Source organism: Spermophilus citellus, assembly GCF_964194105.1.
Source record: "Spermophilus citellus genome assembly, chromosome: 2".
NCBI lineage: Eukaryota > Metazoa > Chordata > Mammalia > Rodentia > Sciuridae > Spermophilus > Spermophilus citellus.
In genome coordinates, this window is record NC_138183.1 from 1,662,977 (window position 1) to 1,675,188 (window position 12,212).

General features: G+C 60.0%; 2 protein-coding genes across 5 annotated transcripts in view; both read left to right on the forward strand.

Annotated features, from left to right (window-relative positions):
* QSOX2 (quiescin sulfhydryl oxidase 2) overlaps window positions 1–3,028 on the forward strand; it is a 28,882-nt gene extending 25,854 nt beyond the window's left edge. For 2 of the 3 annotated variants that reach the window (XM_081280990.1, XM_081280991.1), the window contains one exon: window positions 412–3,028. In XM_081280990.1, coding sequence (XP_081137116.1) covers window positions 412–959 — 548 coding nt within the window. In that variant the 3' untranslated portion in view covers window positions 960–3,028. The remainder of the gene's footprint in view (window positions 1–411) is intronic. The other variant, XR_014020503.1, reaches the window with a different exon arrangement.
* Window positions 3,029–4,088: 1,060 nt separating this feature from the next.
* Window positions 4,089–11,975, forward strand: LHX3 (LIM homeobox 3; the record flags this gene model as incomplete). 2 transcript variants are annotated; one of them, XM_081278607.1, is made up of 6 exons in its annotated part: window positions 4,089–4,189; window positions 8,285–8,456; window positions 9,529–9,731; window positions 10,352–10,503; window positions 10,687–10,855; window positions 11,548–11,975. In XM_081278607.1, 6 exons carry the CDS (start codon window positions 4,102–4,104, stop codon window positions 11,973–11,975), a joined length of 1,212 nt encoding a protein of 403 aa, XP_081134733.1. The 2 variants fall into 2 exon arrangements, with proteins under 2 accessions (XP_081134733.1, XP_081134734.1); XM_081278608.1 differs by lacking the exon at window positions 4,089–4,189 and adding an exon at window positions 5,928–6,021.
* Between the last annotated feature and the right edge of the window lie 237 nt (window positions 11,976–12,212).

Below are 12,212 nucleotides of genomic sequence, written 5' to 3' on the forward strand. Positions count from 1 at the left end.
AGGAAGGTGCTGTGCGGCGTCCTGCCATGTATAGAAAAGGGGTCTCCCAGGACCTGTCTCTCAAAGGACCACGAGGTGGGCAGTACCCCTGGCAGCCAGAGTGGGCGGTGTTTGGTGGGGTGTTGGGCCTCTTGGGCCTCCTGGAAGGTAGGAGGTGGGGCCTTTGGGTCCTTCTGGCAGAGCAGAGCTGGTGGATTGCCTTAGGGCTTGGTCAGGCAACGGCAGGTGGGCCAGGTGTGCAGGGTTCTTCCTTGGTGTGTGCAGGCGTGGGGCCCACCAGAGGGAGCAAGAGATGCTGCCTGCCTAGAAGGACCGAGGGGGCAGCAGAGCCCTGTGGCCCGCCACCTGCCCAGGCCCAGCATCCATGGCCAAGGCCTGTCTGCACTGATTCTCCCCTTCCTTTTCTCCTAGGCCACCTGAGTGAAGATCCCAAGTTTCCGAAGGTCCCATGGCCTACCCCAGACCTCTGCCCAGCCTGCCACGAGGAAATTAAGGGCCTGGACAGCTGGAACGAGGGCCAGGTGCTGGTGTTCCTGAAGCAGTACTATAGCAGCAGCAACCTCGTAGACACGTACTCTGCAGACCAGGGAGAGTCCAGTGAGGGAAGAGCCCTGGGCAGGGGCGAGGTGGAGGGCCAAGCACTGACTCCCCCAGAGAAGTTCCGCAGAGACCAAGATGCCGAGAGTCTTCGTCCGCCTGGCATGCTCGGCCCCAGAGCTGACCTTCCCCAGGATGTGCAGCACAGGCTGGACCTGAGGCTCCAGAGTCCCCGTGGGCCTGGGGCCCTCCAGGAGGCTGAGGCCGCCGCACCCTTTCTTGGGGTTGGCTTCTCCAGCCTGGACATGAGCCTCTGCGTGCTGCTGTATGTGGCCTCCTCTCTGTTCCTGATGGTGATGTACTTCTTCTTCAGAGTGAGGTCCAAGCGATGGAAAGTCCGGCTTCACCACCCAGCTGTGTAGAGTGCTCCCGAGGCAGTGCTGGCAGCACACGGGAAGCCCTTGGAAGCCCTGCCCCCTGTGCCACCTGCAGCTTTCTTGTTTATGATCAGGGGCTCAACACCTGGGTCCCCTCACAGGCCTGTGGAGACTGGGTGGTCTTGTGGGCGTGCTCACGTCTGAACCCTGTCCATGCCTCCCGCAGCTCTTGTTGCAGGAAGACTCGGTGACCTCATTGAGGTCAAGGAACAAGAGGAGCAGCCCCAGCTGTCCTGTGCCCCGCAGTGATCGCAGGCGACAGCTCTACAGGGCCTTGCTTCTGTGTTGGCAGAAGCCTTGCTGGAGGAGCCTTCCCCACACAGTGTGCCCTGCAGCCCTCAGAGTAGACGTGGTGCTCCAGTGATGTGGGATCTCCTGTTTGGCCACCTGATTGTCTCCACTTAAGCAAAAGAACAGTTGTGTGGGAGCTCAGGGAACTCGGGAGCAGAGAAGGAAGGGTGTAGTCAGTCCTGTGCCCTGCAGGGTGATCCGTTCAGATGTGGAGACTCAAGGAACCCGGCCAGGGGAGAGCTGTATCTCAGAAATGACTCAGGGTCCTGGGGAGTAAGCCTGGGGCTTGGGAGGGACAGGGTGGTGGCAGTGCCTTTTCGTTGGGTGGCTTTTCTGATGATAGAGACGTAAGTGAGGGTCATCCCAATCTGGCTGTCCTGGGGGAGCTCTGGGCCCAGTGGTGGGTTTGAAGACTAGGTCTACAGGAGGGGAATGGAGGACCCGTCTGCTCTTGGGGGCATGGTCTTTGGATGACCTCTGTAGGAGCCCTTTGTCTACTCTGGTCCTTTTCCAGCCCCACATGAGGCACCACGGAGGCCAGGGACAGGCCCAGTGAGGAAGGCAGAGGCCCCTGGCCATGGGCCCTGTAGGACAGGCCTCCCTGACCTGAAGCTGTGGACAAGGTTCTTAGGGGCTCTGGTCTCCCAGGCCTCAGGAATGATTTTTTTTTTTTTTTAACCATTTAGCAATTTAAACACATTATTAAACCCAAAACACTTAGTGGTGAATCAGCCTCTGAAGACTTAAAGGGAGCAAACTGATACATGCTTTGGGACATTCATGGAGAGTCCTGGGCCATTGGTTTGTCCCACGAGCTTTCATTGGATATGGTGGACTCATGCTCTGGTGTGCCCATCTCTGTGCACGTGCGTGACCCAGATGCCTGTAAATACCTTTTCTACTTTGCTGTTTTGTATTTGATGCTCAAGTGTGTCCTGAAGACATTTGGTCACGTGGATGTCGTTTAAGACCCTATGACCTTGCTGTCACTGCTGCCACTTAAGGGAAATGGACAGCTGCCTCCCTGGGCTGTGGCTAGTCCAGTCCTGGAGTACTGGGATGACCAGAGGATGGGTAGGGGAGCCACAGGCAGCTGCCTGAGGCCAGCAGGACCGTGGGGGTGGGCTGTTGGCAGCTTCCATCTCCTGCTCCACTCCTCTGCCGTGAGGTTTCTTCATGATGCTTTTTAGCCTCTAGAATCCTCTGCTTTAAAAAGCCGGGAGCTTGCCTCCACGGCTGGTGTGTACCTGGTTATTGAAGACGTCATATCTCTTTGTTTGAAAACCAGGCAAGTCTACCCACAGCTCCAGCGGGGGGGTGCAAGGCATCTCCCCGGGAACGTGGAGTGTGCGCTGCTCATCTGGCCTTGGCAGAGCTGCTTTAGGCAGGGCTTGTTTCCAGCTTCCCTCCTATTACAGGGCAAGGCCACCAATGTCTGGGGACACGCTTGTCACTAAGGCGCCCCGCAGGGTGTCCTGGAGGAGGGAAAGAACAGCCCCACCCCTGGGTGCCAGCTCTGAGGGTGCCACAAGGTGTGAGGTGGTTTTATAAAGTTTAAGTATTTTAAGAGGTATTGAGACTAATGAATATAACATTTCCGTAATTTAAATGTTTATTTATTTTTAATGGAAAGATTTTGTTTAAAAAGGAGCCATTTGACATGGAAATGTCAGTGAAATTTCTTACCTGCAAGGGAAGTGGACATTTTGTATTTAAGTAAAAATTATAATGTGCACATTTTAAGAATAAAGAAATCTGACATTGGAGAAGCCGTGACAGTTCTTTTGAAATGTGAGATTCTGGAATGGGAACAGAATGGACCTGGGCTCCCATCTACACTCCTATGGACTCTACTCTGGATTTCTAGGATTGCTTGTATTGAATCAAAGACACTTTTTGGAAGAGAGCCGGGAGTCAGATGGAAAAGTCAGCCGGAAAGTGGAGTTTAGATGACCTGCTTAGAGCAGAACCAGATGCAGCAGCTAAGAGCAGCACCCTGAGACACATACAGATGACACTATTTCAGCGTGTTCCACGGGCACTCCTGCTTACGGAAGCCCCTGGGGGACCCAGCCCACCCCATAGCCACCCCACAGCCACCCCCCACACACTCAATTCCGTGTGAAGCAGGAGACGCGCAGGTTGCCCATGGCTAGCTTCTCCCAGGACCCTCCCACGGAGAGACCTGGGCAGCCCCTTCCTTGCCGTCCTCGGGCAGTGTGTGCTGAGCAGACCTCTCCACCGGGAATGCCTTCAGGGCTCCAGTACCTGGTCTTGGAGCTCACAGTCTGGAGTTGGAAGTTTCTGTCTGTGATCCTGCGTGGCCAGAAGGATGTTGGGTGCAAGGGACAGTACCTTGAGGGCGGCAGCCGCAGCAGTGAAAGGCCTCTGATGTCTGTAGGAGAGAGCCTCCGCTCCAGGTCCAGTCCCCCCCAGCCTGGGTGCTCCCTGCTTTCCAGAAGGTTGTTGAGGGTCCAGCGGGCAGGGTTCAGAGGTTTCCAGCCCGGCGGCACCTCGACCCGCTTGCTGCGAAAGAGGAGCCTCCCGGCCAGGGCAGAGCCAGGCGGCATGGCTGCCCAAGGCGAGGGCCGCCGGGACCGGGTCCAGTCCTGCCAAACCCAGCGTGCTAGGGACGTGCGCCGGACTGGGCGGGGGCCGGAGGCGGGGACAGGGGAGGGGCGGGGGACAGGCGCCAAAAGGGCTGGGGGCGCGCGGATGCTTCCTTCAGCACCGCGGACAGCGCGGGCCCAGTGCTGGAGTCTGCCCCGCGACGCTCCAGGTTCTGCGGAGCTCCAGCCCTCCGCCTACGCCCACTCAGACCCGACCCGTTACCGCGATGCTGCTGGAAGCGGAGTTCGAAGGCGACCGAGAAAGGCCAGGGGTTCCGGCGGCTGCTGCCCTCTGCACCTTTGTCGGGACGCAGGGTAAGAGCTGCGGAGAGAGAAGCAACTAGGGCGGCCGAGGCGGGTGGAGGGGCCGCGGGCCGCGGGTGCAGCAGGGAGGGCTGCAGGGAAAGTCCAGGGAGACGGGGGAGGCACTTTGAAATGGCAACAGATTGGGAGGGAAGCCGAGGGTGGCCCGGGGAGCCTGGTGCTTGACCTGCAAATGGTGCCTGTGATGGAACAGAGTGAGGGGCACCAGGTCCCCCAGAGAATGAAGCCCTTCACTTCCCTTCTTAGCCCTGGCTTGCAGTAGGGGACCCCAGTCTTGGTGTCCCACCCCAACTGTCCTCTCCAAGGGCCATTCCATTGCCACAGACGTTGGAAATAATGGAGGCATTGTTGGTGGGGCCGGCCAGATGCCCAGCAGAAGGGGCCTTCCCTTCCCCAGTCCTGTCACAAATGGCCCTTGCCAGACCGCCTCTGCAGCAGCTGACACTCAACGGACCTCACCCCAGTGCACCAGGCACCCACTCGGCTCCACACAAGTGTGTGTGTGCTGACCCTTCTGGAGTAACAGGTGTAGTACAAAGCAAGAGAGAGGTGGCCCGTGAGCCTGTGCTCACAACCAGGCATGCTGTGTGCTGGAGCTAGGACGGAGGGGCTGTGCTCTTTTATGCCCATCTTCCAGTCCTGTGCCCTTAGAGCTCGAAATTCAGAAGACTGAGTGGAGAGGGTATCACCATCTGACCCCTGGTAGAGGGACCTGGAGGTTCAACCCACTAGTTCAACCTACTGCTTCCCCAGCGCTTTCATCCAGGATCCTGCTGGCTGCCAGGGCCCCATGCTGTATTCTGTCTCTGAGTGACCGTACAGGACTAAAATCCTGGTCGATGACCTAGGACTGTGGGCCCTCTGAGCAGAGGAAGGGATGTACACGAAAGGATGGATGGGTTCCAGTTGGCTCACCTGTTTGCACTGGGAGCAGGATTCTGGAAAATCGGGTGCAGGGACTGTTCTTTGGTAGCCAGAGTGCTGGGGGCAGAGAAGCGAGGGGACATCCTGTAGCTTTTCCAGCTCAGTCCCTCCTAAACCAGGGTCTTGGATGGGTTTCCAGGCGGAGGACAGAGGCCTGCTTCTCTCCTAAGAATCGCCTTCCTTCCAGTGCCCACGCCAGTGGGAAATTGCAGGGATGGGCGTAGAAGGTCTGGGGTCGCGGCTAGCTTCTTACTGTGAGGCCTTTGGCGGCAACGCTCACCTTCTCTGGGTTTCGGTTGCGCTTCCGCGGACCAGACATTGTCGCGAAGGCTCCCAGCTCAGATCTCGAGGCCGAATTTCAGCATCAGGAGAACCTAGCTCCCTCCCTGCCAACTTCTCCCAGAACCCCCAGCCCTTCCAGCGCCCAAGTGAGTTCAGCTGCGAGGCAGGGGCGAGCGCCTGCGGGCAGCCTTGACTCGGGTCCTCCCCTGCCGTCCCGGCTCTAGGGACAAGAACGCAGAGCGGTGCGAAGGCACCGTAGGTACGGGGCCAGGCGCACAGAGCCGGCGATCGCCGGGCGCGAGTCTCCGGGACCCCCGGCCCCGCCCCGCGCCGCGGCCCCGCCCCCCGGCCGCTCCGCCCTCCGCACCGCCGGAGGCTCGGGGCCCCGGGGCGGCCCGCCGGCGCAGCGCCCAGCAACGCGGCGAGTCGCTCGGACGCCGGCTAGGGGCCACTGCGTCTGCGGCCTCCCCGGATCCCGGGGAAGTTCGGGGTCAGAAAGCGGAGGTGCCGGGCGGCGGGCGCCATGGAGGCTCGCGGGGAGCTGGACCCGGCCCGGGAATCGGCGGGGGGCGACCTGCTGTTGGCGCTGCTCGCGCGGAGGGCTGACCTGCGCCGAGGTGGGTGCCCAGTCGAGCGGCAGCATCAGGGAGACCAGGAGGTCTTCGGGCTTTTTCCCTCTTGGCCACGGAGGCCAAAGGACCTGGGCCGGAGCGGGTGCGAGGGCCCCGGCACAACCAAGCCAGTGCATCACGGCCGCGGTGTGTGAAGGGCCCCTGGCGCTGTTGTCGGGCATGTGGTCCTCGGTCCAGGGTACCCTCGGGTGTCCAGGAATGGCTAAGAGGACTTTTGGCAGTCCTTAGCCGCCCCTGAAGTGTAAGCGGTGTAGGGGCTGTTACCCGCCCAGTGACCACGGAGCAGGAGGGTCCCCCAGAGGGCCACCCTCGCCCAGACCCGACTTTCCAGGGGAGCGCAATCAGGCAGGAGCCAGGGTCGAACTGAACGGTGTAATTTCTCTAATCTGGGTCTCTTGAGCCACCCGCCGTTTGTCAGGACCCTCTGCAAGGAAAAGCCCGGCTTCTCTGGGGCCCCGGTCTCCTGCCGGCGCTGTGGCTCTCCGAGCCAGGCTGCTCTCTGCGCGCTCCAGGCCGACGAGAGCTCTGGGTGGGGAAGGCTGAGGAGGGGAAGTGGGAGGAACGGAGCGGGCCAAGGGGGCTACGACCAGGCTGCGAGGTCGCTCCATCCCCTACTCATTCATTTATTTTCCGACGGTTCCCGGGAGGGGTTGGCCGAAGAGCCTGGAGAAGAGTGGGAAGCGCAGGGAGAGGAGGCGGGAAGGCTGGGCACGCGAGGGCAGGGAGCGCTGGCCGAGCCAGCCCTGGGACGGGCGCCAAGGCTCCGGGACCGCCAGCCTCAGGGGTGGAGACCGTGCCGGGGCCGGAGTCGCCATGCAGCGTAAGCCGAGGTCGCGGGGGCTCCGCGGGGGCTCCACGGGGGCTTAGCCAGGGCGCGGGGATGTGGGTTTGGCTTTTGTCCCACGCGGGCTCTTGCGGCTGCTTAGACGAGGCGCTGTCCGGACCGCGGTGCTGAATCGCGCTGCGCGGAGCCGATGTCCTCGGCTCCCTGAGGCTCATTCCCTGGCGGTGAGGACCCAGGCCTCGCGGCTGCCGTTGCCTCTCGGTGACCAGGGCAGCGGTTTTGCCAGACGCGGGACGCTGACGCGGTCCGTCCGTCTGTCGCGGGTTTCCCGCCAATGCGGGAGGGAGGTCGAGCGGACCTCCTGGCGATGTCCTCTTCCCACGATGGGTTTCAGTTGCTCCCCAGCCACTGGGGCCCTCCTGCTCCCTGCCCTGTCCGTAGACAGGGAGCTGGTGAGGTGGGTCACATCTGAGTAGGTGCCAGCTCCTGCTGGCCGCTCCCCACTCTCATGGCTGTCCTTTCTAAATTACCAGAAGTCCTCATCTCACAAACACCAGGAAGAGCCTCTCATAACTCCTCCTGGGCTCACAGCTCTTGAAGGGCACCCTCGGACCCCACCCCAGCCTGATTGCCCTAAAGGCCCCAGGTTCCTGGGGATGGCATTGGCGAGCACTGGGTGGGGAGAGTCAGCCACCCATTGGGTACTCTGCCACCACACCTGAGCCTGTGGGCAGCAGATCACTTAGCCAATCTACTCACAAATACTCCTGAGACTGTCCAAAGAGGAGAAGGGCTCAGAGACTAACAGGGACCTGAGGCTGGGCAGCCACACAGGTTTGGGGGCTCTAGAGCCTGAGGTCATGATGCTTATTGTGTAAGGTAATGGAAACGCTCAGTTGGATGTGCCCCATGCCCGGATGTGTCCCAGGACCTGTGTCCCATGTGTGCCCACCTCCAGGGTTAGCAGGACTAGTTTTCCCATTTTCTGCCCTACTTTCTAGAGCAGATCCCCCTGGGGTATGTTTTGTGTGTGTGTGTGTGTGTGTGTGTGTGTGTATTTGTAATACACATAACTTTATTTATTCTTATGTGGTGCCAAAGGTGGAACCTAGTGCCGTGGGGTATGGTTTTCATTTGAACTCAACATGCATCTTCTTGAATATCTTGTAAATTGACAGTACTCGACCTCACGGGGTGACTTGGCCACCCTGCTCCCAGACAGGTTTCTAAGCTTACTTCTGTTTCTTTGGCTGCTGTCAGGCTGTGGGATGAGGTGCCTGTTGGGTCCCTGCACTTGGGGGGCCAAGAAACTGCTTGAGCTAGCAGGGTAATGGTGTGCAGAGAAGGGGGTCCCTAGGCAGCGTCCGGGTCTTGGGGACCAATGTATGGGAGGCTGGCTCCAACTGGTGAAGAGGCTTGTGGTCTTCGAGGTGCCAGTGACCTGGGCCATTCCCCTGCCTACAGAGATACCCCTGTGTGCCGGCTGTGATCAGCACATCCTGGACCGCTTCATCCTGAAGGCTCTGGACCGACACTGGCACAGCAAGTGCCTCAAGTGCAGTGACTGTCACACACCGCTGGCCGAGCGCTGCTTTAGTCGGGGGGACAGTGTCTACTGCAAGGACGACTTCTTCAAGTAAGCGCTACTGCCTGTGGGAGGCGACGGGAGGGCACCCACAACCTGCCCCCACAGAAAGGAGGCCAGAAGTGCGGCCACACTGGGACCCACCACCCTCCACTCTAACCAAGTCTCCCACCCCACAGCCTGCATCTCCAGGTGTCCTCCAGCCCCCTCCGGTCACTACAGGCAGAATACCTGGGAACCTGCCAAGTTCTAGGGGGTGCTCCCTGGGTGGCTTGGCCTGGATGAGACATCAGGAAATATTTTTTTGAGTAATTTATTTTAGCCAGGTGTGGTGGCACCCACCTGTATTCCCAGCTACTCAGGAGGCTGAGGCAGGAGAATTGCAAGTTTGAGGTTAGCCTGGGCAACTTAGTGGGATCCTGTTTCAAAATTAGTAATAATTAAAAAATTAAGAGAGCCGAGGATGTAGCGTGGTGTAGACCATTTGCCTGGGTTCAATCCCCAGTACCCCCCACAAATAACTCATTTTGTGAATCATGGAAGCAGTTGTTTAAAAAGATCCAAGAACAGTGGCCCACACCTGTAATCCCAGCTACTGGGAGGCTGAGCAGGGGTTCCTCCTTGTAGGCAACACTGTCTCAAAAGAAAAAAATATAAAAGGGCTGGGGGTGTAGCTCAGTGGTAGAGCACCCCTTTGGGTTCAACCCCCAGCGTTTGGATAGATGATTGATGTAGATATAGATAATTTGGTAGAATTGTTATAGTCCCTTTTAAATTGTGCTTGTTTTGTCCCTAATTGGGGGGGGGGTAGCTTAGGCCTCTGGGGTCTGAGGGAACTGCCCCACTTGGAGTCCTGACCCTCCAAATTAATCTTCCCCATCCATCGGGAGAGCAGATTCTCCTCCTGGAGGTCCTCCAGAGGAAGTCGGGGTCCCCTGCTCATCAGTACATGTGGCCCACCCAGGTTGCTGGCCTGAAGGAGGCACTGGGCCAGGAGCTTCCTCCTACACCCAAGCCCAGGGCAGTCGGCACAGCTCTGGCTCACTCTCACACCCAACCCGCTCCCTGCGAAGGCGCCTGCGGTGCTACCGCTGAGCTGAGCCGCGCCCTATGTGCCCCGCAGGCGATTCGGGACCAAGTGCGCCGCGTGCCAGCTGGGCATCCCGCCCACGCAGGTGGTGCGCCGCGCCCAGGACTTCGTATACCACCTGCACTGCTTCGCCTGCGTGGTGTGCAAGCGGCAGCTGGCCACAGGCGACGAGTTCTACCTCATGGAAGACAGCCGGCTGGTGTGCAAGGCGGACTACGAGACAGCCAAGCAGCGAGGTCAGTGGGACTGGAGGGTGGTCACCGGGCTGGCGCCGTCAGGGCACAAACCCCACCTTCTTTCCAATCCCTGGGGTGGGCCTTGGGGGGAATCCTCACCTCCAGCACTTCCCCCAGGGCTCTCTATTGAGGCGGTTTGGGACTGGGGAGGTAAGGGCGCCAGGACCCGCAGGCCCAAGAGCGAGGCCGGGGTAATTAACGCGCCGCTGGCTGTTCCTGGCCTGGGGTTTAGCGACTTGTGCGTTCTAGCGGGCACGGGAGGTTACCTGAGTTACGTGAACTATCATTCCTGGTCTGCATTTGGTCACCTTGACCATGAAGACCTGGCCTTACCCACACTCAGAATAAAGGGGAACGAGACCACTGGGCTCCTCCCAGGCTGCTGGGTGTGGTGGCATCGGGCTGGGGGTTCGGGATCCAGAGCCCACTAGGAACAGAAGCCCCCTCTACCGGTAATCCCCTCTCTTGGGCACCCGCCAGGTCCGTGAAATCCGTCGGGTCCCCGGGGCTACCGCGATTGGGCCTGCCAGCAGGGGCCTCTGGTGACGTCTGGGCGGTCAGGGGTGGGCGCGGCGGGGGCGCCCAGAGGGGGCCCACCGGCTTCACCACTTGCTCCGCAGAGGCCGAGGCCACCGCCAAGCGGCCGCGTACAACCATCACCGCCAAGCAGCTGGAGACGCTGAAGAGCGCCTACAACACCTCTCCCAAACCCGCGCGCCACGTGCGCGAGCAGCTTTCTTCCGAGACCGGCCTGGACATGCGTGTCGTGCAGGTCAGCGCTTCCAAGCGACCCGTGTCCCCTGGCGCCCGAGAGCAGGAAGACCCACCCCGCAGGCGCTCACGCCGCAGCCCCGCGCTGCGACTTGGGAGCTGTTTCCTAAAGCAGGGAAGTGGGGTGGAGGGGAGAGACTGAAAGCGCCGCCGCCCCGCGGCCACTCACCACCCCATCCCCCAGGTTTGGTTCCAGAACCGCCGGGCCAAGGAAAAGAGGCTGAAAAAGGACGCAGGCCGGCAGCGCTGGGGCCAGTATTTCCGCAACATGAAGCGTTCCCGTGGCAGCTCCAAGTCGGACAAGGACAGCATCCAGGAGGGGCAGGACAGCGACGCCGAGGTCTCCTTCACCGGTAGGCCTGGGTAGACACTGCATGCCCTTGCAGACTGGTACTTGCTAATGGGGTCGCTGGGAGCTTGAGCAAGAACTTTGGTTCTATTGGTGGCAGGGAGCCTGGAGTTGTGAATTTCCTGGTTCCGAATCCAGCCTTACTTTCCAAACTGGCTTGGTTTAGACCTTGGCCCTCCATTCCAAGCCTTGTTGGTTGGTCACTCAGGACCACTGCTCTTCTCTGCTGGTCAGAGCCCCTGTTCCCTGACTGGTCCCTAAGCTGGGCTTCTGCCAGACACTTGCCTCGTGGGGGGGAGGTCCCAGCCCCTGCCATGATTTTTAGAATAAGCAACCCATTTTCAGGGTGAGTGATAAAAAGCCCAGGCTTTGGGCTGGGGATGTGGCTCAAGCGGTAGCGCGCTCGCCTGGCATGCGTGCGGCCCGGGTTCGATCCTCAGCACCACATACCAACAAAGATGTTGTGTCCGCCGAGAACTAAAAACTAAATATTAAAAATTTTAAAAAAAATTATAAAAAAAAAAAAAAGCCCAGGCTTTCTGGAGTTGGGGATAAGTTCAGTCCTTTTCTGCAGGACCTGACTTCTTTCTCTGCACTTCCTTCTTTCTTGTATTGTCCCCTGCCTGGGCCAGGATGGGCACGGAGGGGAACCAAGGTTCAAGGACAGGACTGACAGGCTCTCTGCTTCCATTGCAGATGAGCCCTCCATGGCTGAAATGGGCCCCGCCAATGGCCTGTACAGCAGCCTAGGAGAGCCTGCCCCTGCCTTGGGCCGGCCCTCAGGAGCCCTGGGCAGCTTTGCACTGGAACATGGAGGCCTGGCGGGCCCGGAGCAGTACCGAGAGTTGCGAGAGTTGCGCCCCAGCAGCCCCTATGGCATCCCCCCGTCCCCCGCTGCCCCACAGAGCCTCCCAGGCCCCCAGCCCCTCCTCTCCAGCTTGGTGTATCCAGATACCAGCTTGGGCCTTGTGCCCTCAGGAGCCCCAGGAGGCCCTCCGCCCATGAGGGTGCTGGCAGGGAACGGACCCAGCTCTGACCTGTCCACCGGGAGCAGCGGGGGTTACCCTGACTTCCCTGCTAGTCCTGCTTCCTGGCTGGATGAGGTGGACCATGCTCAGTTCTGACTAAGGCCCCCGGCTCCACCCAGTACCAGAGGAGAGGGGTCTTGGTGGTGCTGCCCCTGGATGGGCAGCTCCGGGGGCTGCACTCTCCATTCAAGGACCTCCAAGGGAAGCAGGATGAGGGCAACCAGGGAGGCCTAGTGTCTGCAGAGCCTCCCCCACTGCCTGCGCCTCTGGCCCCTCCTGGGGGCCGAGGGATTCCCAGGACAATGCTCCTTCTACAGGGGCAACCTGCCTGGT